We start from the raw sequence: 25,516 nt of genomic DNA, 5'->3' as shown, positions 1-25,516 counted from the left end.
GTCTCACGATTCAATTCAGAATCCTTTTTTTCGATTCAAAACAATTCTGGATGAATGATTCAAAGTCTATTTTTGAATTAGTACATACTCCAGTCATCTGTGAGACTGGCTGAATTTCTTGCTGCTCTATTTGGTATCCTACTGAGTCAAAGAACTAGCCTTAGCACTTAGCAGGGACTGACTGATTAGCCAATTTTATTTGGAAGTTATGAATAGATATAAAATCTCAGAAGATAAGAATCTCTCTTTTTTAAATAAAAAGATTTTTTCCCCCTCTATTTCATATGTTATGACAATACACTTTTCATCTGAGTCATCTCAACAATTGAACAAGTCTGTTACATCACCAGGATGGTATTTGACTTGAACAAAGTTTGGCAAGGAAATTAGCCTGAAATGGATTTCTTTGACCAAGTGACTCGGATTACCTTTACTGGTACATTTATTCCTGATGACTTATTAACACTTAACTATTGAGACACTGGATACTAACTTCGTTGAAGCACTCTTTCCTACATTTTTAGAAAAACATTTTTTTCTTCATATGTGACCTACAGTATCTACATTTTCTGTCTGGCCCTGCAAGTTTTAAAACATCAATTGGGTCTTTCAGACCATTATCACCAGGTAAATTACGGCAGACAAGTAACAATTTCCCCATTTTTTTTTTGTTCCTTTATTTTTCCTTGTTTTAGAGAGCTAACTTTTTCCAGTGCACTGGAACTGTTTTTGCTGCATCTCTGAGGTGAAATGAAAAGATGGAAAGGGTCAAATCATTGCTTTATCATGTGGGGGAATGCTGTAGTGCAACATACAAACTATGGTAGCCAAAGGCTGCACACAACCACAACAGATAACTGCACACACTCACGTCACAACCACACAAAGCACACATTAATAACAGCATATCTGATGCCTCAGCTAAAAAAAACACACAACAAAGCAACAAATTCACACTGTCAAAACAAATGCACACATGGAGGGGCGATGCAGCTAAACGAAGGACCACACAGCAAGCAAACCAGCGACCCTCGAGGGATGGAAGGCCCCCATCGGAGACCTCAGAGGGTCAGAGGGAGGATGTATCACATATGGTGCACAGACAGGTCAGGCTCCCTGGACCAGACCGGGACCACACAGCACCCACACCAACCGGAGCAGAGAAATGGAGGTGGAGGGATGGCGTTTAAGCGAGAGAGAGCGAGAGAGGGGTCAGGAACTTACCGTGGGCGTGGTCAAAGACGCCTGTCCAATCAGGTAGGAGTTAGAAACGGACATGCTGAGGCCCAGCCCAGAGCCCGCCTCCTCCATCGCCGCTACAGACGGCTGGAGGTGGCAAGAGAGAGAGGAAGAAGAGGAAGAAGAGGGGGAGGAAGTGTGGGAGGCCTGAGACGGAAACAAAGAAGAAAGAAAGAAAGAAAGAAAGAAAGAAAGAGTAAGAGTAGAGAGAGTTAAAGCAGGTAAAAGGGGAAAATTAGGGGTGTTAAGGGAGGAAGAGAAGAAAAAAAAGTGGACAGTTGATTACACTAGTAAGTAAGAGTGAATCTGAGCAGATTTAATCAAAGTTCAGCAGAAAATCAGTAGTCAAAGTGGTGAGAAGCTGGAAGGATTCTGGGAGTTTGAATTAGAAGTATCAGCTCACTGGCTTTTGAAATAAATACAGACTACCACTGAATATACCGTTATGTTTCATTAAAGGTTCTCCCTGGAAAGCCCTAATGAGCAGGGGGGTCAAGTGATGTGTAAAGGTTACACACATAATGTAGACTGTGACAGCCCAATAACCTTTCTTTTAACGCCCCGAGCTTTAAGAGCTTTACTGAAACCAGGCCAACTACAGCACATTCTAAACACTGCCAATATTATCTGCTTTGGTTTTTTCACCCATTTCCTTATCCACACTGCAGCTGAAATTACTTTTTTTTGTATTTTTTTATTTTTTTGCTGCAAAGCCTTGTAAAGTCGCCAAAGCGTGTAAGCCTGGAACACGGGCTTATGCAGGAGGCAAACAGGCTTATTCCACTGGGCCACGAGCTCATCAAGTCCAAAACATGAGGCCAGATTAGGGTCGTGCGGCGGGAGCAGAGATGAGTGCGGTTGGACTGTACGCGCAGACAAAAGCGTGATAAAAATAAAGAGCCGGGCACACAAGGCTCAGAATACACAGCTGTGGTGGCAGAGAGAGGACAATGGACAAAGAGGAAGAAGAAAGACTCTCTGAGGTGGCCTGGGCAGACTGACACTCAAAGTCTATTTTCTCCTCACTGGGCTGTGATACTGTAAATGTACTGTAGCTGCACCCTGGAGAAGTGTCATTTGTTTACTATCCACAAATGTACTTTCTTCGTTGTTACAGAGCTTCAGGCCAACTTTACATTCGTTTGTCACCTTCATATATGAATGGCAGGCAGAAAAATGGGCATGTTTGTTTCTTTGTGGGAAATCTTATTTGTGACAGTCCTGCAAAACGAAGCTCCTTCTAGTGAACATCTGACTCTCAGTGTAGATCCACATTGGTGATCCTTACAGGGAAATTCCGGTATAGTTGAACCTGATCTTCTTCCCATTAACTGCTGTCTTTGTGTCAAATGGGCTGATGCATCCCCAACATGAAAACTTGTTACCCTAAATCTTTGCAATGTAGCATTGTTTATGGGAAATAAGTAGGGATGCACAAGTTAGAATGACATCTACACAGCCCGATAAAGGCTTTAAAATTCAGTGTCAGAATCTGCTCTAACTGAATATTTCTGCTGCCAAGAACAGCAATTAAGGGTTTCTTCATTCAGCTCCATTTAGAAGCGTCACAGTAGATTGAAGTATGTACATTAAAAATGCTGTATACAAATATATACCTGAGGTTTGACATGTAAGCTTTAAAGTAGTTTTCTGTTTTTGCACAGTGAATGTGTACATTTTGAACAATTCTTATCAGCATGTAAGCCAGTGAGTAAGTAGGCTCATCAATATGTTGATTCCCCTACAGGAGAGGCTTTATAAATACGATAGATATGCACAAATTGTTTTCTACCTTATCGCAGGGACTATTACCTGTAATTAGCCAACAAACTATTAAAACGTGCATATTGGAATTCTGCAAGAATCCAAGTACCGGTATATGCATCCCTACAAATCCACCTGGGTGACAAATACATTACGTTTTCCTATACAAGCAACATTCAAGGTTAAAAGACGTCTTAAGATATTATTGATTAAGTTTAGTGGCAATTCCTCCATCGGGACTGTGTGAAAATGACAAAACAACCGATACACCGAATTGATGACATCATTTTTTAGATGGTTCCCTCCCACTTCAAACAAGTAAGAAGACCAAAAGGGAGCAAATAAAACAGGGTTTAACCTGAGGTAGTATTATCATAAGGACCCCCATTACTTATTCTGCATTGAGCCTTCAAATGTTTTAATTCAAATTCTGACACATCACAGTGTCCCCTTCTACTGCTATGAGCCGTCTCTCTCTCTCTCTCTCTCTGACAGTCGTCTCAATTAACCCCGATGCCGACCCGGATTGAGATAAGTGGACTGGATCTGATGTGGGCCTGATAGAGGCTGGTCTTATCTCTCACTAACAAGCAAACACCTCTATGTTCACACAGACGGCTGCTTTCCTTACACACAAAAAAAAAAAAAGGAAAGCTCGGAGGGGAGATGGAGAGAGTAAGGGGGGGTTGAATAGGTGAGAGAGATAACAAGATAGGAGGAGGCTCGAGAGAAAATTGATGAGGATTACCACTGGAATGTACTTCAGCTGCAGAGTGCAATCTGCATTCTTTCACACTCGTTTTCTTCCCAGCGTTAAGGATGAAGAGCCTGTGACCAACACTGTGCTGTACGGCAGACATTTGTTTTTATATTGTTGAAATGTACGAGTAAACCTGTTCTCACAAAGCTCTTCGTCTCATTGATCTATGTATAATCCCTTAAATTAACTGTGTTGCCAATGCAGGATCCACACAGCCTCAAAGTTCTGCTCTTAATTAGAGAAAAGGGAACCCAACTATTTAAAGAATTATAATTACAGCTTTGCTTCCACAGTCCAAACCCAAAAAGCAAATGGTCCCTGTCATCGTATTTGGAAGGGGGTTTCTTACCAGTTGCCTTTGTTTCGGGGGCAGCGCCGGCGGCAGCAGCGGCTCGTGGACTGAGTCGGTGCTGCTGAAGGAGTCGTTGAAGCGGTAGACCTCCTGGAAGCGCTTGTTGCGCTGCTCGTAGATGCTCTCGCTCTGCGGCAACTGGTAGAAGACGGAGGGCTGGGGCTCCGAGTAGTCTTCGACAAACTGCATGTACTGGAGGACTGAAGGGAGGGTGGTGGATCAGACGCAAAATAAATACCGTTATTAAATGAAGAGAACTGTTTACTTCAAACTCAAAGAGTCAAGAAAATACATGTCGCTTCAGTAATTGAACCCCACTAAATCCCTTTTTGAATCAAATTACTCCTCACTTCTTGTTAAGGGTGCAGTACTGTACAATCATTTACTCCTGCACTCCACCAATATTAGAAGTAGACTCACAAGAGACATGTCTTAAAAAAGAACAGTAAACACTGAAGCACCAAAGGCAGATTCATCTGTACTTCTTTCCCCCTTGTATAAGTCAAGCTCCAAAAACACCAACTCCTTCACATCCCATGATGCAACTCAAAAGCATCTTTCATTAGATCCTCTCCGCTCTGTTAACACCCATGTCTCGCAAATTCCACACACAATGACTGCTTTTGGCAAAAACAGCTCGGGGCCAAAAAAAAAAGAGATCAGCCCAATGACGACATCATGATATCATTGGTTAATATTTCTAGGAATTAAAAAAAAACCAAAAAAAAAAACCTTTCAGAGTAAGAGAAGATATATTCAGCAGTAACTGGCAAGTTGTGTCAAGTCTTCGTATTCATGTAAACTGAACTCATGACGATTTCCACTTGAAAAATAATGTCTACATTGTCATACAGTAAGTGTTTCAGCTAACAGGAAGGGCTGGCTGTATGGAATGACATGATACAGTAGTGAGAGAGGAAGTGATGTAGCAGGTGTGTCAGGAAATGACCAAACGTTGCCCTCTGTGCCCCTGGAGCCGGACCCATTGTAGCACATCCTGGTATTCACTTCCTGACTCTAATCACGGTGACATATTTCTTTGACATGAGCTATGCTTTCAACAAACTGAGAATGAAATGGAGCCAAAGTCTTAAGTGTCTTCCTAAATCCATCTCATGCCCCTCTGTATTCTTCCCTTTGTCCCTTTCTCTTCCTCGGTGACCTCTGCTCAGTCGTCTCATTTAAAGCTCTTCCTTCCTTCCTTGCCTTCATCGCTCCCTCATTATATCCCCTCTCTTTCTTTTTTTTCCCCACTTACTGTGTCTGCTTTTCTTCTCAGGCAGAGGCGGTGGACTTGATGGGACATCCGCACACTCGCTGGCGATGTACTGCGCGACGAACACGCCCCCGTTCGTCTGAGGCATGGGCGAGATGGGCGTGAGAAGTGGGAACGGCGGCGTCGGGTGCAGCTCCTCTTCCGACAGGTTGTCGTAATGGGAAGGGAAGCGCTCGTAAAGCACGCGGGATCCTCCGTCGGGGAAGGGCAATGACTGGGTGCTGCGACGCTTCTTTTGGGGCAGGGCAGGGGGGGCACTGATGCGGGACAGTAGGGGATTGGTTTGATTGGGCTGCGGGGTCCAGTATTCCGGTGGCTGCTGGGGCGGAGGTGCGCTGAAGCGGGGATGTGTGGGGTGCTGTCCGGGGACCGGGGATGAGGACTCGCTGTGAGACTCGGGCAGGGGGCTCAGACATCCTCCTACAGGTATTGGGGGAAGGTTTTCCCCTACCGACAAGTCCTGGTGGAGGAAGTCATAGTCTGGGTCGTAATTCTCTGTGTTGTCTGGAAAGTAGGGAAAAGGTACAAAATATAATCATGAAGTGAAATAAAACAGCCCATTACATAATTAAAGCTAATCTCTCAGTTTCTGATGCTTTTGGCGATCCTGTGGACAAAGTGGTACCTCTTATCTGTTTGCTGTTTGTGTCCTATACATGTGTAAGTAGTGTTTTACAACAAATATCATAACCTGCTAACTTCAGCAGTCAAATGTTTCCCTCACTGTGAATCTTGAAAATGTAAAAAAGGTCTGTTTCTGCAGTGTGCTGTGAATCTCTTGGTCTGACACCTACCCTCCAGCAGCTGTTTCAGGCATTTAACTACAAGGCAAGAACTACAAAGAAATAAACAATTGTTATGCCAATGATCTTGTTTGCTCATAAAAAGACATACATATTAACTTCAGTCTGTTTTATAACCAGCTAAAAACTCAAATACAGGAGCTTTAAACATTTACTTTTTATCATCTTACAATCAGAGTGTAACCATGAGTCCACTATCTCAGCTACTGTAAACTCCATTATGGTTTCAGTTTAGGAAACTTTTCTGTATTAGGTCTTGTCTGTGTGCTCTTTGAATGTCGGTGTCTGCGTGTGGGTTGTGTGTGTAAAATGATCCACCACTCTGTAGCGCCACTTTAAGACCGCATAATGTGTTGTGCAGGTTCGATAAGATCAACAAAGTGATGACCGCTCTCCAGAGAAATGATCGTCTGATTGTGGAACATCAAATGCAGGAGAGTTTAACTTTCATGTATATCATAAATATACTCTGAACTTATGTAGTTATGTATTTGGATCATCAATACTTGAAGCAATCAGCTTTTTAAAAGGTCATTTTTTTTGCCTTTCTTGGGGAAATACACTGGAAAAACTAGTGAACAAGTGATGACAAACAGTAAAAAAGAAAACACAAAGACCAAATTGAGACGGTTGACAAGATACCAACACAAAGGTTTAAATTAATGTCCGGATGTTGTAAGATATTTCTGGGTGTTGAAGTACTTTGGAGACCAAAATTCAATCCAATAATCAAAATAATAGCAGAAGAGAGATTGGGGAGAAGCTATGTTTGGACGCTCATCATGTTGGCAGAGCTAGGGTGCCACTACAGAAAGTTATAGAAGTGAGCATTTCATTCACATGAATGTTTGGAGCTGCTCAACTCATGTTAAAGTCTCTGCTTATTATGTGAAATCCTTTAGGTACACTACTAATTAAAAATATAAATATAGAAATTTTAAGTATGTCCATCACCTAAGCCAACATCTCTCTCTGACATGAGACATTTTTAGTTTTTTGGAAATGTTGAAAGCTACACTTATTAAAGTGTAACCAGTGGACTGGGATTGAAAATGTGATGAAACTCCTCTGAGTCCTGACCCTCTGTTTGTCTCTGTAGTCTTACCAAGCGTCTCACAGCTGGTGTTACGAGAACACTGACCGCTGTCCTGCTCCATGGACGAGAGCTGTTCGTCCGACTTGCTGAGTTTGCCCATGCTGCTGCACGGAGACAGGCGCGGAGAGTCGCCCCCGTAGGACTGGCTCCCACCGGAGAAACGCCTCTGAAGGAACTCCTGCTCGTAGTCCTGCTGCTGCAAAGTCAAAAGAGAGACATTTAGCTTCACTGTTGTTTAGTTTATTTCATGTACATTATGTTGATATTAAAAGGGACCTCAAGATGGATTATTATCTTCACTAATATCAGCATTAGTCTGAACCAATAGTATCAACAGATGACCAATCACTGTATTTTACACTTTGCATAGACAAAGAATGTATATCTTTACATATATTTATTCCTGTTTTCTTTTAGTCTATTTTGTAGAATTTTTGTTTTGAGATTCTTTTGATACTGCTGTCATTCTAACTGTTTTATTTTTCCCAGTTTCTTAATACTGCTTTTATCTTTTTCTGCACTACCAGCTCAGGGGGAGCCTTTGCTATTTCATTGTTTTGCACAATGATAATAAAGACTCGACTCTTGAATCCCTCACCTGTCTGTGGACGCTGCAGGGCAGACTGGAGCCGCGGCTCATTGGGGCGACCACTGCGACTCGTGTGGGCGAGGGGGCAGACTGACGCTTCTTAGGAGGAAGAGCCGGTGGGGGACTGTTGGCAGATACACAGAAAGAGCGGAATATAATACCAGGAATGTATAATGTTTTTTTGTTTTTTTTTATCCTCGAGGCAAAATCAATAAAGACAATCAGACAAGCAGGAAAACCACGGCTTTCAAAGGCATGTATGCACACATGAAACCTTGTATGTATACATGAACACACACATTATCATCCTTCCTGTGGAATAGTGAGATGGGACTGTTTCATGTCAGCTTCTCGTAGCTGTAACATGAAGCTGTCCCGCAATGTCAATCCAAAATTCTCCCAGTGAGTTAATGCAAAGTCAAAAATGGGGAACACAAGGCGCCATGCCATGGAGGCCAGCAGAAACAAAACACTGCATGGGTCAGTAACACACTCTCATGCACTGGGACTGTCTTCTGATTGGATGACGGGTTCTTCAGGGAATGCACAGGTTGACACAAATGTTGGGATAATGCAACCATGCAAGTAAAAAAAAACAAACAAAAAAAACACAGTCATCCAATTCAGAAGCTGTACAAGGAAGGGGGGGGGGGGGGGGGTTTGTTGGGATGTTATAATGGAGACGGATGATCCTGAGGGCTGACATACTTCTCCTTCTGAGAGGGTCTCCTTTGGCCAGCGTCAGCACTCAACTGTGCTCTGTTCCCCGAAATCCAACGGGGAAACCAGAGATGAGACAAACCGACAGAGACAGCAGAGAGAGTAAGATGGGAAGAGACAGCAGCAACCAAAGTGTGCCAAATGTAAAGTCTTAAGTATGAAAGTGATGAAAGTTTCAAGGAGAAGGTTTGGATTGATGGACCTTTGGATGGATTGCTTTGAAAAAAACTTTTAAACAACATCATAAAACATCATCCCACTCAAAGTATAAATAGGTGAAAATGAAAGAAAAGTTTGGAAATCCCCCTAAGGCACAAAAGTACGCCTTTAACGCCTTCTTCATTCCTCATCTTACGAAACTGTTTCACTTCAACTTTAACTTATTTTTAAAACAATAATGATGAAAACATCTATATCGGGTACTTCTTCATTTGTGGCTAAAGTGCAAAAGGCTATAAAGAAACCTTTGACCACATTGTCGCACAGCTTTGGCTTCTGATTGGACGGAGACAAAACAGACAAAAAGAAACCTTGAACTGAAAAATAATCTCTGACAAACACTTGAACGAGACTGTTATCAACGTTTTACTTTGATAAAACTTACACTATACTTCGACCAAAGAAAAAAAAAAGAAAAAGAAAAAAGAAATCTCGACGTGGAGCAGATGCTGAATATAATTGTGTCCGTCAGCCTCACCTGAGTTCAGCCATCTTGGCTTCAGGTAGAGGGGGTTTGGGAGGGGCGACGTCCTCATCTTGGACGTCGGAGGCAGCCTCTGCAGGAGCAGCTGCTGGAGCCGTCTTACTGGAGACCTCCTGCTCCCGATCTATCGAGGGCATCTCTGACGACACGCTGCTACACACACATAAAAGTTGCTGACTGAGTGAACTGCCTTGAGTGTCAGAATGAGTGTGTGTGTATTCTGGAAGGCACACTGTGTACTCACCTCTCTGCTGTGGTAGCAGGTGGTGCTGGTTTGTTAGGAGAGGTGGGCGACGGCTGCTCCTGTTTCTCTATGGTCAGCTTCACCAACTCCTGTTCATGTACAAACACAACACAGTCAGCTCTAGCAGCTCTTTTTGATAACACCACAGAGAATATTTCCTGGTTCCTACGTACCTTTACTCCGTCCAGCACTGCTTTGATGACGATGGTGACTGAAGCCACATTTTCCTTGTCCTCCAGGTCGATGCCGTCCAGCATTACCTGGTCGGCCCAGCGGATTAGGTTGGCAAGACTCTGATACACCCGATTGTGGCAGGAAGACAGCGCCGAACTGATGAAAGAGGTGCGAGGACAGGGATTGGATGAGAGTAAGAGGAGAACAAAGCATTTGTGGGGAAAGAAGACGAGAGAAATAAGGCAAAGAAGAGAAAGTAAAAGGAAGGTGAAAAGGTGAGGAGAATGATAAAAGAACAAGAAACAGCGCACATAGTGGATTCACGTGGACTCAGGTAGCTGTAGATGGCATACTTGATGTCTTTCAGTGGACAAGAGGAGAACGGTAAAAACTGATGAGGTCAGCAGAGGTCACCCAGAAGCAGACGACTTAGCCATTGAAATAACTTTTTGAATTCTTGGCGTCAGATCTTACAACTCAATGTTTTATATCGCCGATAAAAACGGAGGAAACATGAGTATGGAAAAAAACAGATAATTATGTTGATCCAACAACACACATTCTTATTTTCAGATTAAAGAAAAACTAGGCTCCTGGATATAAATGATGTTGTTTTGGTGGTCAAATAAAAAAATATATATTTTCAAAATTCCATCACTTAATAGACAGAATCCATAACTTCGTTTTATATTTATTTTTCCAGTTCTTGTCAACAGTAAAGCAACATGTTGTCCCGTTTGGTTCTGCCATTTCATTGGCCTGTTTGTGTGTGTTTTCTCATGCTGTTAAGAAGAGGTTGCCTGCCCGCTTGAATCCATGTGAATCCAGCATTAGACTGGAGATGACAAAAATCACATACAGACAAAACCACCCATTACACATCTAACTATCTAACATCCGATAAACTACATATCTAAGAGGCATTTGTTGGGGAAGTGCCTGGAAGAGAAATGTGTAACCACACGGGGGAGCGGGGTGTCGTCCGTGCCTGTAGTGAACGATGTGTTCAGAGCCAAAACTAAAAAAAGGTGTGGTGCAGGCCTGTACAGACATGCTGCAGCTGATTCACAGTGCCGGAACATTCATCCACTGTCTCCTCGCGGCTTAGCCGTTTGGTGAGCAGGAGACGACCGCAGCTTTTTTTTGGGGGGGGTTTAGCAGAAGGATTTGAGGGATGGAAGGGTGGAGAGGTCTGACCAAGAAAGACTAACTAAGGGCTGTAGGTTACACTGGAACTAAGTGGTGCTATTATAATAAAGTCTGCAGATATAGGATTAATACAAGAACCTTTTGGCAAATAAGCTCTGATCAACTTACCACTGTGTGCTAAGACAGCGAGTAGGAGTAACACCCACTGTTGACCTAGTTTATGTTGATTGAAATCACTGCAGACAATCTAACACTCACTGTGCAGTAGCAAGTCAGAGTAAAATTCTTCTACAATGGTTGTCACGCAATGTTGACTTGATGTGCAGGAGCTTATTTGCCAAAAACAAATCTAAGCTCCTACTTTGATTTATTGGGGTTTGACTCCATCGAGATTGGAGGTCAAATTCCCGGCGGATGGCGGTTTCTCAACGATCCATCAACCGCTTCTAAACACAGAGCTGCTAGCTACAAAATCTGTCACCTATGACCCTCCATACCTTCATCGGCACTGACAGATGGGGAGAGGCACAAAGACAAAGACAGAGAAGTTCCAACATGTCTTGACAGCCCAAACAAAAGTGCAGCTAAGGTTACACTTACAGGAGGCAACATTTGCCTTTACCCGGAGAGGAAGAGAACAAACAGACCCAACAAGACGCAATTTATTTTCCTCCCTCAAAGGTAACATTTCTGATAACGTGACACTGACTAACACGTGATTCACTTTAAAGCTCATGATTCCACTGAGGAGTGACGTCGTGTGTCGCAGCATGCTAGCTATCTTTACAAGCTGTAGCAAGTGTAGGTCAACATCATGCTGGTTCGAGCATGTCTTGCATGCATACTGGCTACATCATAAGTTACATCAAGGGGCAAGAATGAAGAGAATTAACTATTTCATGACATTAACAGTGAAGACATAATGTTAAAAAGTTCACAGGCAAATATTAATATATAATTATAATCATAAGAAGACTTTTAAAAATCTATAAGAAACAAAATAGCTACATTCTTTTTTTCACCCCAGGAAGAGTAGGAAATGAAAGTTTTCAAAATATGTCCATAGATTTTCCATCTCATTGTTTTGTGGTGGGACTCACCTGTGCTGTATCCGGACCTCCACCTGAACCAGAGGCAGGATGGCCTCCAGCACCTTGCTGGCCGAACCCGGAAGCATCTCCAGCACTTTCTTCTCCACAACCATTTTGTCCACGATTGTCTTGAAGTAGCGCAGGGCACTGACCACCTCCTTCTCATGCTCCTCCAGCCGGCTTACCTTCTACAGCGGGATCAATCAGAAAACAGGGAACAGTACTTTAGAATTTAGAACAGACTGCTAATGGTTCCCATGATAGTGATGGACAGTTTCTTTACACTTTAGTGAGCATTCAAGGAGCCTGACCGGTATATTCTTCAGCGGATATTATTGGCTCTTATGGCCCGATCAAATATTTATTGGTATTGATGTATTTATGTTGATTTGACAGACCATTTAATGCAGAAAACAACATTTTGCCCAGTTCCATAGGCAACCATACTCTCATCATTGTCTGCAGTAATATAATGCGAGGTTTCCCTGCACTAGAAAGTTATGACAATAAACCATGTGTTAAAAATAATAATACCTGTAGTCATCTATTGCATATTTGTATAGGTGCAAAATGGGCACAGAATCAAGTAAGAAATATAAAACATATCTACCAACATATTTGTAATCTGAAGTTTTTTCCTCATTATTTCTGTATGTGTTTAAAAAAAATCCACATTGTTCTGGCTCTAGTATGCAACCTTTGTAGTATTTCTTATAGTAATGACTGTTTGGGTTCTCTCCTTTGCTTCTATTATTCCCATGGTTTGCTTGCAATTCCAAGCTCCATACATCAAGTGATGTGGCTTGGAGCCATCCAGGTAATACAGCAACAGGCTCGTTCAGCGTCTCCATTCTTCACAGGAGGGCTGAATATACTCATTACACCATAAGCCCTAGGAGGCAGTGGTGGAGCTCATTCAGGAAGTGTCCCAGTTCCATTCATGTCTTTATAGGTTTAGACACCTGCTGTAGCGCAGCCAGCCGTCCCAGCCACTGGGAAGCTGTGGGAACCAGCAGGGATACTCGCACACACAGACACAATAGGGAGCACAGGAAAACAATTGTACACAAATAGGCAAACAAACTCACAGAATAGGTGGGAAAGAGGTGGCTTTCCCACAACACACAGATTTTTTTTTTGGCACTTGAACGTGCGCACACACACCTTGTTGGTAGGTTTTTCAGTACTCTTGGCTGCTGGCTCGGGCTGCAGTTGCTTGCCCTTCTTGGATGGTGTCCTCTTGATCTTGGGAGAATGAAACTTGTCCATCAGCTTCATGGTGAAGGAGGACAGATGGGACCGCTGCGAGTCTGCGGACAGGAGGGAAAAGTACAAAGTTGAGTGGTCGGTCGAGAAGGAGAGATTCTCAAGCGGGAGTAGAAATTTGATAAAAACAGATGGCACAAGCAAATTGGAGGGTTGGTATCAAATCTCACAATGCCATTGGCTGAAAAGCTCCCCAGGAATACACGTTTTTTTGGGGGGTATTTTTTAAAAGAAAAGGCAGACATTCGTAAATATGTTTTATTTTCAACATCCTGTTTTCATCTGGTCTTGTGGTTCCAAACCATAAATCTGCAGGACAGGCGCAGTCATAAGGTCTATTCCAAGAGTCCAATGTGTGTACAGATGTGCGCACACACATGTTAGAGGACACAAAGAGAGACAACAGAGGAGTGTGGCTATAATAAAATACTCCGGTTAGTGCTGGGATGAAAATTGCTTTACAGTACATTATTGAGAGGGGCTTTGTAATAGCAGAGTCATTTTGCAGAATCCCACTTGTTCACTGGGGGGGGGGGGGGGGAGCCGCTGATTGAATCTAGGGAGAGCACAGTCCCCCCCCCCGCTTTGTAAATCCTATGAGAATAGACTGCTCACCTCATCCTATCTCCACAGCGATCTGAATCAGGACAGGAGATACAAATAACAGCAATGTGAGTCGAGAGGAAGCATGAGGCGTTATCAGAGACAGAATCACGATGTGGTGCGATCACCCCTGTACTTGATGACAACCCAAGATCTGACATTCCACATCAATCAGTGTAAAAAAAAAAAAAAAAAAAAGTGAATAATTTAAAGATTTAAAGCCATACACAGCTTGAGCATGCCACACAAACTAGACTACCAACAGGGAAGCACTTTCGTCTACACCATCGATCGCAAAGCCCCCGCACATATCCCACCCTTCTGTGACATCCCAACTCCCACCCCTAATCCTCATCATCCCTGATTCAGAGCAAAAGCCAAAGTTTGCTGAGGCAGCCAAGGACGCCTGTGTGCCTCATTAAAAATGTTGATGAGAACGCTTCCAATTGAGCTTCCTCTTCCCGTGCAATTGCATGTGATGATGAAGCAACTCTGGCCCCTCAGGCTCTGGTTTTACACAGAAAAATAAACCTTATATCAGAGTTGTGCAAAAAATAAACAACACCGGCTGTTCTGCTGGTTACTCATGGTTTGTTGACTGATTTAATAAGCAACCGGAAATGTATCTCATGACTGCTGTGTCACCTTTAATCTGCATTCGACCCACTTCTAACATCCAAACAGGTCAAAACTCCCACACATAAGCACAACAGGCAAATATGCTTTCCTAGGTAAACAAATTAGCTTTGTTAGAATACAACATAACTCTGACGTTTGAGGAGACATGCAAAAAGACAACTGTAGAATATTTGTACATTTAATAAGTAACCCAGTTATGTCACTACAAAGGGGAAACCACCATGTAACAGAGATAACAGCCTCTCAATGGGGATGGTTAATTGATTGTTCTGTCTCCTCAATTCACACAATTAGCAGAGTAAAGAGGTGAAACATTAGTCACTAGTGCTGCATTATTATCATGTTTTTTTTTTGCCTCATAACAATATAATCATGCACAATAAAAAGGCAAAACCGTCTGGAATGAAATATCGAGGCGCTTTTGTACATGTGCCAAGGATTCACATTGATGGTGGAAAGACTGATGGTGCAGATGGAGAAATCCGCCATGCATTCAGACTAACTGGCCAATCACATGAAGCCCCAGCTAGCTATCAGATGCCCAAATGATGGTGCCAATTTGGCGGCAATTGGGAGGTTAGCTACTATCAGGGGTGGGACAAAGTATCGATACAGCAATGTACCGCTGTCCAGACTCATGTGCTACAATAATCGAACGGCTGGTGCATTCTAACGATATTTTGAATTATAGAAAATATATTGCTCTGGACAACTTACTTATGAAATGAATGATGGTAATGTGAACAGATGGTAAGTGGCAAAAAAAGACACATTTTACAGTGAGATAAAAGAATTAGCAACGACGACGGCAAGATAATTTCAGGCAGCTGTAAAGTCATCCGAATGAATCATTGATTGTCTCGCAGTCTATCTATTATCACAGAATCGCTCTATTGTTAGCTCTGTATTGCGCATTGCATCATAATTAGAGTTACCGTGCATTTTCAAACCCTGTTAGCTACGTCAGTTATTAAGGAGGGAGAGCCAAGATGGTTACGATTATTTTGGATTGAGAAGAATTGACTCAGGGACTTTTTTAAAGCATAGACTGTAGAACAGCAGAAAGAGAAAGACAGGAACTTTAAGATAAAAGGGAGTATATGCACACACTTCAGTATGTCTTATCTCGTGGCATAAAGTCATTGCATAATTTTTTTAACATGTCAGAGCTTTTCCTTATTTTGTGCAGGATTTACTTGTCAGCCAGGCCGGATTAAGAGAGAAAGAAGGAAGATGTAATGTTTGATGATGATGATGATGCGTATTTCTCCATTGTGGGATAAAATAACGGTTTATCTTATCTTATGTGATTGTCATAAAGTCAGACAAGTCAAATCAACACATAGCGGATCACGCAGAAAGTGACAAGCTGTCTCAACAGCTGTCTGGATCAATACTCTATAGTTGTGCCACAAGGGATCCAGGCTGTTTCACCTAACTAGAGCCTGGATAGCAGACCAAGAGCTGACAGTGAAGGGGATTTTTTTTTTCCTTTCTGTACCCTGAGGATATACATACCTGTGTCAGCCAGTTTTGCCGCAAGCCAGGAGTCTATTCTGACAAAGTGTCACCTTATGGCAGTGTGTCGAGCAGACCGTATGCTTGTGATTTTGACAACAGCCTCCATATGAATATACTCCCACATTATACTCTCTGTTTAACCTTGTTTCTCACATATTCCTGGCAAAATGCAGGGACTGAGACTGGACTCTCTCTCGCTCAATCCCAGCTTTAACAAGCCAAAAAGGAGTGTGTGTGTGTGTGTGAGTTTACAGCTGCAACTCCACAATCCCAGCCCAGAGTCAAGCAGCGCAGTGACATCAGCATAATGAGTCACCGCCGCCTTGATCGATACAGGCCCTTAGACACCATCGCAGCCCCACTGTGGCTTGCTCAGCTGTTTATCATGCACACAGAGGTTGTTTTTTTTGTCTCCTCTCCCCCCCCCCCCATTCAGTTCTCCACCACATCCTTCTCACTGCCTCTCCTCAGTTCGGGGGACAGAAAGCTAGCCCCACCCCCAACCCCTCAAGTCTTCCACTGGAGTTCACCGAAAGTCTGGCCTTGCATGGAAATGACATCATCAACAGAAAGAAATGAACAGGGTGCAAGTGACAGAGAGAATACATTGAACACAGTGCAGTGCTCTGTTGTACTGTAGTTGTGTAGGCTGCCTTTCAGTATCCACCCTCCACCATAGAGGGGGCGATCCCTCCCCTCTCTCAGGACTCTCTCTCCGCAGCTGGACGCCTTCTGCTGTCCAGAGTTATGAGGTGGTGATGTCATTGGATGTAATGTCTGTTACACTGAATCTGAATGAACTCAGTGAAAAACTGTTTTTCCCCCCGGTTATGTTTAAACTGCAGAGGCCACAACACGCCCCTGGGTACTCAAGTACACCTGCCAAACACAATATAACGAGTGTTTGATAGCAAATATCTGGATTTGTATTGCCTTATGATGGACAAAGTGAACAGAAAAAGTGTTGGAAATAGACACTTCAGCATTCCCAGAATGCACCAGATTATTCACAACACCTTTTAACTTGTTGATTACTACCAGTGGCTCGGAAATCTCCTCCCCTACCCCCCTTAAAATTCAGTGTAATAAGGCCGCAGAGCCAGCATGATGAACAGTAAAGTGTCTTTTACACTTCCATAAAGGGCGAAGTTCGGCTCCTCGGTTGTAAAACTCAACAGTCCCACACACACACACACACACACACACACACACACACACACATCTCTTGATTCTCTCTGATACACAGTGACTTCAAAGTCACTTGCAGAATACAATGAGATGAGCTCTACAATTGAGGTTTCTACAAATACCATGATCAAATATTATATAACATAACCTTTCAATTTCTGTAGGGTCTTTAAGTTTCCAAAATCCTTGACTTTTTTTTTACTCAGGAAAAAAAAAACAGATCGTGGACAATGCATAGCAAAGCATTTGGTAAGTAAACATCTTTTGGGTGCATTTAAATTGCTTAAACTCTTTGCTGCTTTCAAAAGGCCTTTGGGGCATTTTGAACAAACACTCGAGTCTGAACGAGTCTCAAATGAAGCCTGGGAGAGTTCGCAAACAACTCAGTTGTAGAGTCCAGTCCCAAAAAGCCTTACAGTCCCTGGATCGTCTCAAAGCTTAATTAAACAATAAGAAAACATACACACACAAAGGGTGTAAATGTACGGGTGCTTTAAGCAAAAACACAGTTTAATAAACAAATACTGTAACTTGCATTTAACTGTGGACCTGCATAGACCTGCACATTACATTCTGTTGCTAACACATAGTTATTGGCCATCCAGGTACATTTAGTATCTTCCATGGAAATTGAGTCACTTGGGGGTTTTCTCGACCACAACACAGACACATCAGTTCATGTAGAATCCCTGCAGGCTAAATCTTTTTTATATAACATATCTACATATAAAAGGTTACATCTCTGATTACTTTGTACTCGTGAACTAGTCTCGCTCTCCTTACTCTTCCCGAAAGTAAATGAAAACAGCCAAAATGCTGACTGTGCAAAGGTGTAAAGAAGCTATAGCACACACATTTACAGTAACTGACTATAATATGTATTTTTTTTGTAGGAATTCCCAGGATCCCATTTGCTGGTCTCGATCCCAACAACACAACTGATGAGTGGTGACACATGAGCTTGTCCAGAAGAAGTGGCAGGCGGGCAGATTGATCTGGTTGTTTCTCGGTACAGGTGTGATCTGTACAGGACAGCTGGTCGGCCCCACAGAGGAGGGATACAGGGGAGGTTGTGCCTAAGGTTACACACACAGCTGCCACCTCCTGCTGAACTCCCTTGGTGAGGAGGCCTGCTAAATGAAAGTGTGCAATCCCTGCGTATTTGAACACGTTGATGCTGCGAAAAGACCAAAGCAAGAGTCCGAAAAGGTCGCTCTGCCAGCTGTTAAAGAGTGTACGGGGAAAAAGAGTGTACGGGGAAAAAGAGTGTACGGGGAAAAAGAGTGTACGGGGAAAAAGTTCTAATTAAGCGTAAAAGAAAGTTCTCGTCAAGTCACAATAGGACAGGTGGTATGAAATGTTAAGAAGAGGCTATCCAAACAAATCTGCCAATCTGATCTCCACTGACCCACTGGTATCTTAAAAAGTAAAAAAAAAAAAAAAAAAAGTACCCTGAAGTAAAACTATATGCTGACAATGCTAACATGATAATGCATTTACAATATTAGCCTTGTTCACCTGCTTAGTGTGCATGCTAACATTTGTAAATGACAATAAGACTAACCATTACAGCTAAGTCTGACGTGAAAGGTGAGACAGTTACAAAAGCTTCTAGGGTCCATCTTTAGGGCACTATGAAAAGCTGTTCAAGCTCTCCTGTAAATTCATCTACTAATTATTTTAAAAGTTTCACTTAAAATGGCGTGATGCGAAAAGTCAGGATCATCAAAGTCAGTGGGGTTCTTCCTCTGGAGATCATGAATGATGAGCTTGATCAAAAGCTACTCTGACCCTCTTTAAAAATAAAAGATGAATTTGAAAAAGGCCAATACAAGTAAAAAATCTATTTGCAAGTCGCTGATATATGGATTAAGTTTACCTTCCTTTTCAGCATTGTCTTAAACTGGTATTAAATATGATCGACTGTACTTCCAATAAACATGATACATTTATTCTCGACATGTATCCAAGTAGAATTTGTGAAAATCAGAGAATCCCCTCCCGAGGATATGAAATGTAAATATACGCTGCTTTGTTAATGGGCAATTTTACCTGCAGCAAGGTCTTATCTGTCTATAAAAATGAAGACATAGCATTAATTTATGATCTGCTACACTGTAAAACAAAAAAAAACAAAGAACATCACATGTCCACAGGTAAGAGCTGCTGTGGAGCAGGAATGTGGAATGCAAGCCGGAGGCACGTTCGACGCACAGCAGAGAGGAAAAAACGGAGAGGAAAGAGAGGAAATTCAACAGGAAATAGTCAAGTGCTGAGTGAATTATTTATTCTCTGCATTGTAGTGGTTTGCTTCCTCCGGGCTGTGTTCAATTTTCAATACCAATCCTCTTTATGTCCTCGGTTATCAACAGGCTGCATTCTAAGGCTGTGAAAGTGTGTGCGGTAATATTCCAAACCAAGGCGCAGTTCAAGGATGGCAGGGAAGGGAGGAAGCCCTTACGCAGACTGAGCGTGGCCCCGCTTAATGGCTGATTTGAGAAGTAATGGAGGAAGAAGTCCAGTGGTTGGTTTTACCGACTTCCAGCTGTGCTGTTCAACGACCAGCCACAGGAACACTGAGAGCACCCAGTCCATTTGCTGCGTAAGAAAACAAGATAGAGTGGATGCTAAGTGCCCAAGTCCAGCTACCATCTATTGGATTTCAATTAGAAAATGAGTAAATGAAGATGATTTCAATGAGAACAATCAAATCATGTAATGCAAACGGACATATGAATACTGTATTATTCAGCCACTCACTCTAAAATGACTTCAGACATCCTTAAATAACCGTAATAAGTCAGACTTTGACTCGCACTGCAGAGCACAGGACCTCTGTTTACACAAAGGATCCTATGATAAGCAAGCTATCTTCAATACTACTGTCAGCCTTTAGAACTTTGTTTTTATTTTAATAATTCAATGTAATAATTCATCCTGCACCTACATGTTAAGAACAATGGCTCTGTTGTTGTTCTCTGTCTCTATTGCATTATGTTTCCAATGACATCAGGGATGAAATACAGGCCGTTTTGAAACTCAGAAAAAGTCCACCACTATCGGTACTCATTTCTATCTAAAGGAAACCTCTAAGCTCATTTATATTACATTTGTGCTTTCTTTTCAGAATGAGGAACAACACATATCTGTTTTACAAGCACACACATTTTGAATTGTGCTCTTATGTAGGCTAATGGTTTGTCTTTTCTCATAAAACATTTTAATTAGTGAATTCTTGAAAATAAAAGTCTCTCAGGGAAAAGAGCATTGTCTTCTGTAGCAGCATCAACAGCCAATATTTGACGCTATAAATAACTCGCGCAAACATGCCCGTCAGTATGTCGATGACTAGTAAAGCAGACCCACCAACTACGGGTCAATGGCCCGCGAGCAAATATCAATGTGGTGATGGATGCGCTCTGCATGCTGGGAACAGACTGCCTGGTGGACCATAACAGAGCATGACCCCACAACAGAGGTGATCTATAACCCCCATATCTCTATTACAAAACAGAAAACCAGATCCCTAACTGCTTGCTGAGAGTGTGTTTGGGTCACAGCTCTATCGCCTGTGTGCGTCAGGAAACAGAATTTTTAAAACCCCCTTTAAAAACGGTCTGGTCCTTTATGTGTGTTAAGTCAATCTGCTTTCAGATCTCATTCCAGAAGTGACACAGTAGACGGATGATGGGGGACATATGTGAATGGGGAAACTCCTGCTCTGTGAGGCAGACATCATGACATCTATGAGTCATGAGATGGCACTCTGAGATAAAAAAGAACTTCAAATGTACCCTCATCCACTCGCTCACTCCTTCGTCACCTTTGAATGCTGTTTTAGATCGAGAACACTCAGCATGAAATCAGGATCTGATTCCTGATTACAAACAACCTCATAAAAGCTTCCTCACTCCACACTCTCTGACAGATCTGCATGAGAAATTCTAACTAAAACCCAACAGTTGGGATGAAAATATGTAAAGCTGTAATAAGCAACAAACTGCATGTAGAGGCATATAACAGTAAAATCTTGGTGACACACCTTGCATTCTTCAGCCTGTTTTTATTTGTATGTTGTCCACTCTTATTGCTCAGGATGATTGGCTAAAGCCAGACAACCAGACACAACACCCAGTATCCATCACACCTACAGCATAGATTAAAGCCTATTATTAATTAGGGCTGGGCATCTTTGGGTCTCTCACGATTCGATTCAGAATCGATTTTCGATTCAAAATGATTCTGGATTAATGGTTCCATGGATTTAAAGTCTATTTATGAATTAGTACATCCTTCAGGATGTACTCCAGTCATCTGTGAGAATGGCTGAATTTCTAGTTGCTCTATTTGGCATTCTACTGAGTTAAAGAGCTAGCCTTAGCACTTAGCAGGATGTGACTGATTGGAAGTTATCAATTTTAAATCTTAGAAGAGAAGAATCTCGATTTTTACATAAAATGATTTTTTCCCCTCCTCTATTATGAATACAAAAAACCCTTCATTCTAATATGACGCCAACTACACTGGCCTACATTTCTGCTTGACACATGCTTGCAATCACATCAACAAGATGCTTTTTTCCTTGAATTTAAAGGCCACCTCAAAGAAACCTTAATGCCACTCTGAAAATCAGCAGCCTACGATGCACCATCTATCATCTGAATCCTCCGTCATGTACAGCAGTAAATCTGTGGCTTGAAGCAATGTTTTGCAACGGTGTTGTGTAAGGAAAATAAAAAATAAAAAAATCACACGGTTCTACTGTGCCAGTTACAAGAGAGAAAAATAGTGTTTGAGACAGTACAGAGAAGAGGACGAGCACAATGTTTTACAGTGATAACAGTGTTTTAAATAAACACTATGCTTGAACCCAAGGCTGCTGAGGATACAACAGAACATGCACAGTATTACACAGGTTGCAGATGAGATGTGCTCCTTTTCATTGTGTTGATGCTATAAGTGTAAGCCTTTTTTTTTTTTAAATCTTCTATATTGTTAGTCTTTAAAGATTCTTATTGAAACTTTTGGTTTGCGTTGATTTTGGCGCCCCCTGTGGAAGAAGCAGTAGAACTTATCTTTTCGTTTATCTTTCCCTGTACATGTGCAAAGTGTTTTCTGAAAAAAATAAATAAATAAAGTCATTTCCAAATCTCCGTTCTTTTAACAGCCAATCACATCAATCACTGTCTATTGCCGCGTTCCATTTACCTCGGAACTCGGAGCTGGGAATGACGTCACAACCAAGTAAACTGCGTTCCAGTTGCAAGTCGGAAAAGCAACATGGATGCGTCCAGGAGAACCTTTGTTTTGTTTTCTAGACCAGACGATAACAACACACTACGTGATAGTTTCTGACCGAAAATAACATGAAAACACCTCCACAGAGAGAACTTGCACGATACCATCGGTCTGATGGATTTAATTACACAAAAAGACGACTAAGCTGCTAATAAACTCAACAGTTTCATCTTAAACATCCCTTTCGATGCACGTAGCAGACATATTGGATCTGAACTCGGGCTACTTTTTTCCCTCTGAGTTTCCGAGTCGTAATTACGACTTCAGGGGGCGTTCCAGTTGACACTTCCGACTGGGAACTGGGAATTTCCCACTAACGAGATCAACTGGAACGCATCATATCTTTGCTGTATACAAGACTGTTAAGGCAGTAGATGGTCTTATTGACACCTACCCGGTGGCACCATTTACAAGCATTAAAAATTACTATATAGAAATCTTCAGTTAAGTCCCTGATTGTTTTATTTGTTTTTGAGGGTCACATTGTGCCATCAATATTGTATTATAATAAATAAATATATATTATAATATTGTTTCATAACCCCCCAAAAACTCCTCACATGTGCTTTAATGCCATTTAGGTATGAGCTGTCAAAGGTGTTGTTCAATAGTTTTATAAATTACAATGATACTAGGCTTTTATATTCAGCATTAAACAGAGATTACAAATACAAAGTCCCTTACACTAGTTCTCAATAATCATAATAATGTGAAACAACAATGTTACAAAATGTAAAGGTTTGTATTTAATAATCCAGATCTTCTAAAATCTGTTTTATGTTTAATATTTCAAATGTAACCTAAAAGTGAGCTGTACATGTTATTCCATAAAAGCTGTATCACTGCACACTGTCACGTAGATGACAGGTTAACTATGATGCATATGCAAAAGAAATACACAGTAAAAACCTGAGGGGACTTTCTGCTGCACCACACAGGGGAAGCTGACTTTACAGGCTGTGGTTGTATTCAAACTAAGATCACACGGAAAAGTTTTGTCTCCCTTTACAGGTTTAATTTTTAATACTATCACAGGATTAATCCAAAGTGAAGCTTTCCAAGAACTTTTCTGGCCAAACCCTTAAATCATTAATGAGAAACTTCCTAAGGACGTTTTTGATGTACTCTGGAATAAAAACCATCCAATCAGATTGTTGCATTTTTAATCCAGTAAGCTTCCGACGCAGCACTCCATAATGTGTCAAATGTAGGCCAGCTGCCTGGAAGGTGGTGTTTTGGAAGAGGGTGGAACCATGAGGCCTGCGTATTGTGTGGAGGCATAAACATTTACAAGCCTCCAGCCTCAATGTGTCCCTCTGTTTAACTGTGAAGCCAACAAAAACTCCTTCTTGCAAAGCTCTCTCTGGCCAGCATCTTTCGTTCAATCTGTGTTTCTCTGTGACCCTTTGTGCCTCTTTACCCCTGCCTCCGCTCTGGGCTTGTGGTTTGTTCTGACTGATACCACTTCTGGTTATAAGCCCACATGTTTCCTCCTTTCTTGTAAGCCTGATGACAATGATGACTACATTGTTTGTCCACATAGGCACATCACAAAAGTATACTCTTTGGACTGCTGCTGGTGGCTCACTTGTCATATTAACCCCTACCCCCCAGCTACTTTAATTATTATTACTCATCCATTCCTCCGCTCCAATGCTTTTGATTCACACCCGCCCTTTTATTTAAGCATGTCTGTGAGTAACTTCCACTAAATTAATAGTGATTTATTAAGGGTCCTGAATGCTTTAGCTTTGACTCTGGGCTGTGACTGATTTTTAAATTATTGCAACTATTCAAATAATGTCCTCTTTTTTTTTTTTTTTTTTTTTGGTGGCTCTGAACAAGCTAATGGAACATGTTAATGGGGGCACTTGGCACAGCAGTCCAATTTGGTTGTACAGAAAGCTATGGAGCGAGCCCTGAGGTCTAGGTCACTCAATTGTCCGATGTACAACAGGCACACACATACGCATAATGCACATCCATAGCCACAGACAGAAACAAATGAGCACACAAAGAGTGCCTGTAAACTATTCAACCACAAGCAGAAAAAAGGTAACAGAGGGGAGGCCTCAGGGCCTGGATTTCAACAGAATCGACAACAAATGCAACACGGTCTACATACAGCGCGTGAGCTGCAAGCTTTTGATGGCCCAGTTGTAAAATAAAACACAAGAGAGCTGCACACATGGTTTGGCACGGTGACAAAAAAGGCTGAGTAAACTGTAAAGTGAAATAGGAAAGGGTAAGAGGTGGTCTTGAACCACAGAGTACTTACACAGGCTATACAATGGTAGAGTCTCCAGATAGCTAAAAAGCTCCCTGACATCATTGTGTACTGGAAGAAAAGCGTGATCTATAACCTCAAGCTTTTTGACAGGGCACTTTAGCACTTTCGGGGTAGCTAATCTAAAGTATAAGGACAAACTTGACGAATGACGACTCAATAATCAGGTATTGATAACCAATTTTCAGCATGTTGACCTTCTCTAAGAGACGATTCTTTACAGGGATGCACTGATGGTGAAAACCTATAATGACATTGACATTTAAAATACCCATCTAGCCAAATTTTGATGCTGAGGATTTTTCATTACGTCTTCATAATTCTCAGTGGCTGTTTTTCGAATGAGATTTAATGAATATAAATTGTTTCTTGGAGTTCTTCTCTTCAAATTAGGGGCCGACCGAGATGGGATTTTTGGGGCCGGTACAAATATTAGGGAGAGAAAAAAAATCAGATACCATATCTTTCTTGGATCTATCTTCGACCTGTAAAGATAGATAGATACACATTTATTGTGTTGACCCTTCAAATGCAGTTATCAAACACTTGGTTTGATAACACAAAAGATGTTTAATGAAGACAAGATGAATACTTGACTGGAAAGTTACTGTGCATGTTGGTGCATCACTGTGTCTAGTGTAATACAATGATACTCAAAAGAAATGCTATTTGACTGGTGAATATATCTATCTGGTAATGTCAGCACATATCTGCAATAAAATAAGCCAGTACCGATAGTCACTGGATATGTTTA

General features: G+C 41.8%; 1 protein-coding gene across 9 annotated transcripts in view; it reads right to left on the bottom strand.

Moving 5' to 3' along the window:
- The window catches only part of rapgef1b (Rap guanine nucleotide exchange factor (GEF) 1b), a 49,078-nt gene that overhangs the window by 11,728 nt on the left and 11,834 nt on the right, over window positions 1-25,516 (bottom strand). For 2 of the 9 annotated variants that reach the window (XM_020634595.3, XM_065965346.1), the window contains exons 2-12: window positions 13,125-13,270; window positions 11,970-12,148; window positions 9,720-9,876; window positions 9,547-9,635; window positions 9,297-9,455; window positions 8,588-8,638; window positions 7,889-8,003; window positions 7,300-7,486; window positions 5,374-5,895; window positions 4,113-4,315; window positions 1,225-1,386 (exon numbers count right to left, since the gene is read on the bottom strand). In XM_020634595.3, coding sequence (XP_020490251.1) covers window positions 1,225-1,386; window positions 4,113-4,315; window positions 5,374-5,895; window positions 7,300-7,486; window positions 7,889-8,003; window positions 8,588-8,638; window positions 9,297-9,455; window positions 9,547-9,635; window positions 9,720-9,876; window positions 11,970-12,148; window positions 13,125-13,270 — 1,970 coding nt within the window. The remainder of the gene's footprint in view (window positions 1-1,224; window positions 1,387-4,112; window positions 4,316-5,373; window positions 5,896-7,299; window positions 7,487-7,888; window positions 8,004-8,587; window positions 8,639-9,296; window positions 9,456-9,546; window positions 9,636-9,719; window positions 9,877-11,969; window positions 12,149-13,124; window positions 13,271-25,516) is intronic. The other 7 variants (XM_020634601.3, XM_020634603.3, XM_020634597.3 and 4 more) reach the window with 6 other exon arrangements.

Source organism: Labrus bergylta, chromosome 17, assembly GCF_963930695.1.
Source record: "Labrus bergylta chromosome 17, fLabBer1.1, whole genome shotgun sequence".
Lineage (NCBI taxonomy): Eukaryota > Metazoa > Chordata > Actinopteri > Labriformes > Labridae > Labrus > Labrus bergylta.
The sequence above is the reverse complement of the archived record's forward strand: the minus strand, read 5'-3'. Positions and strand labels throughout refer to the sequence as shown.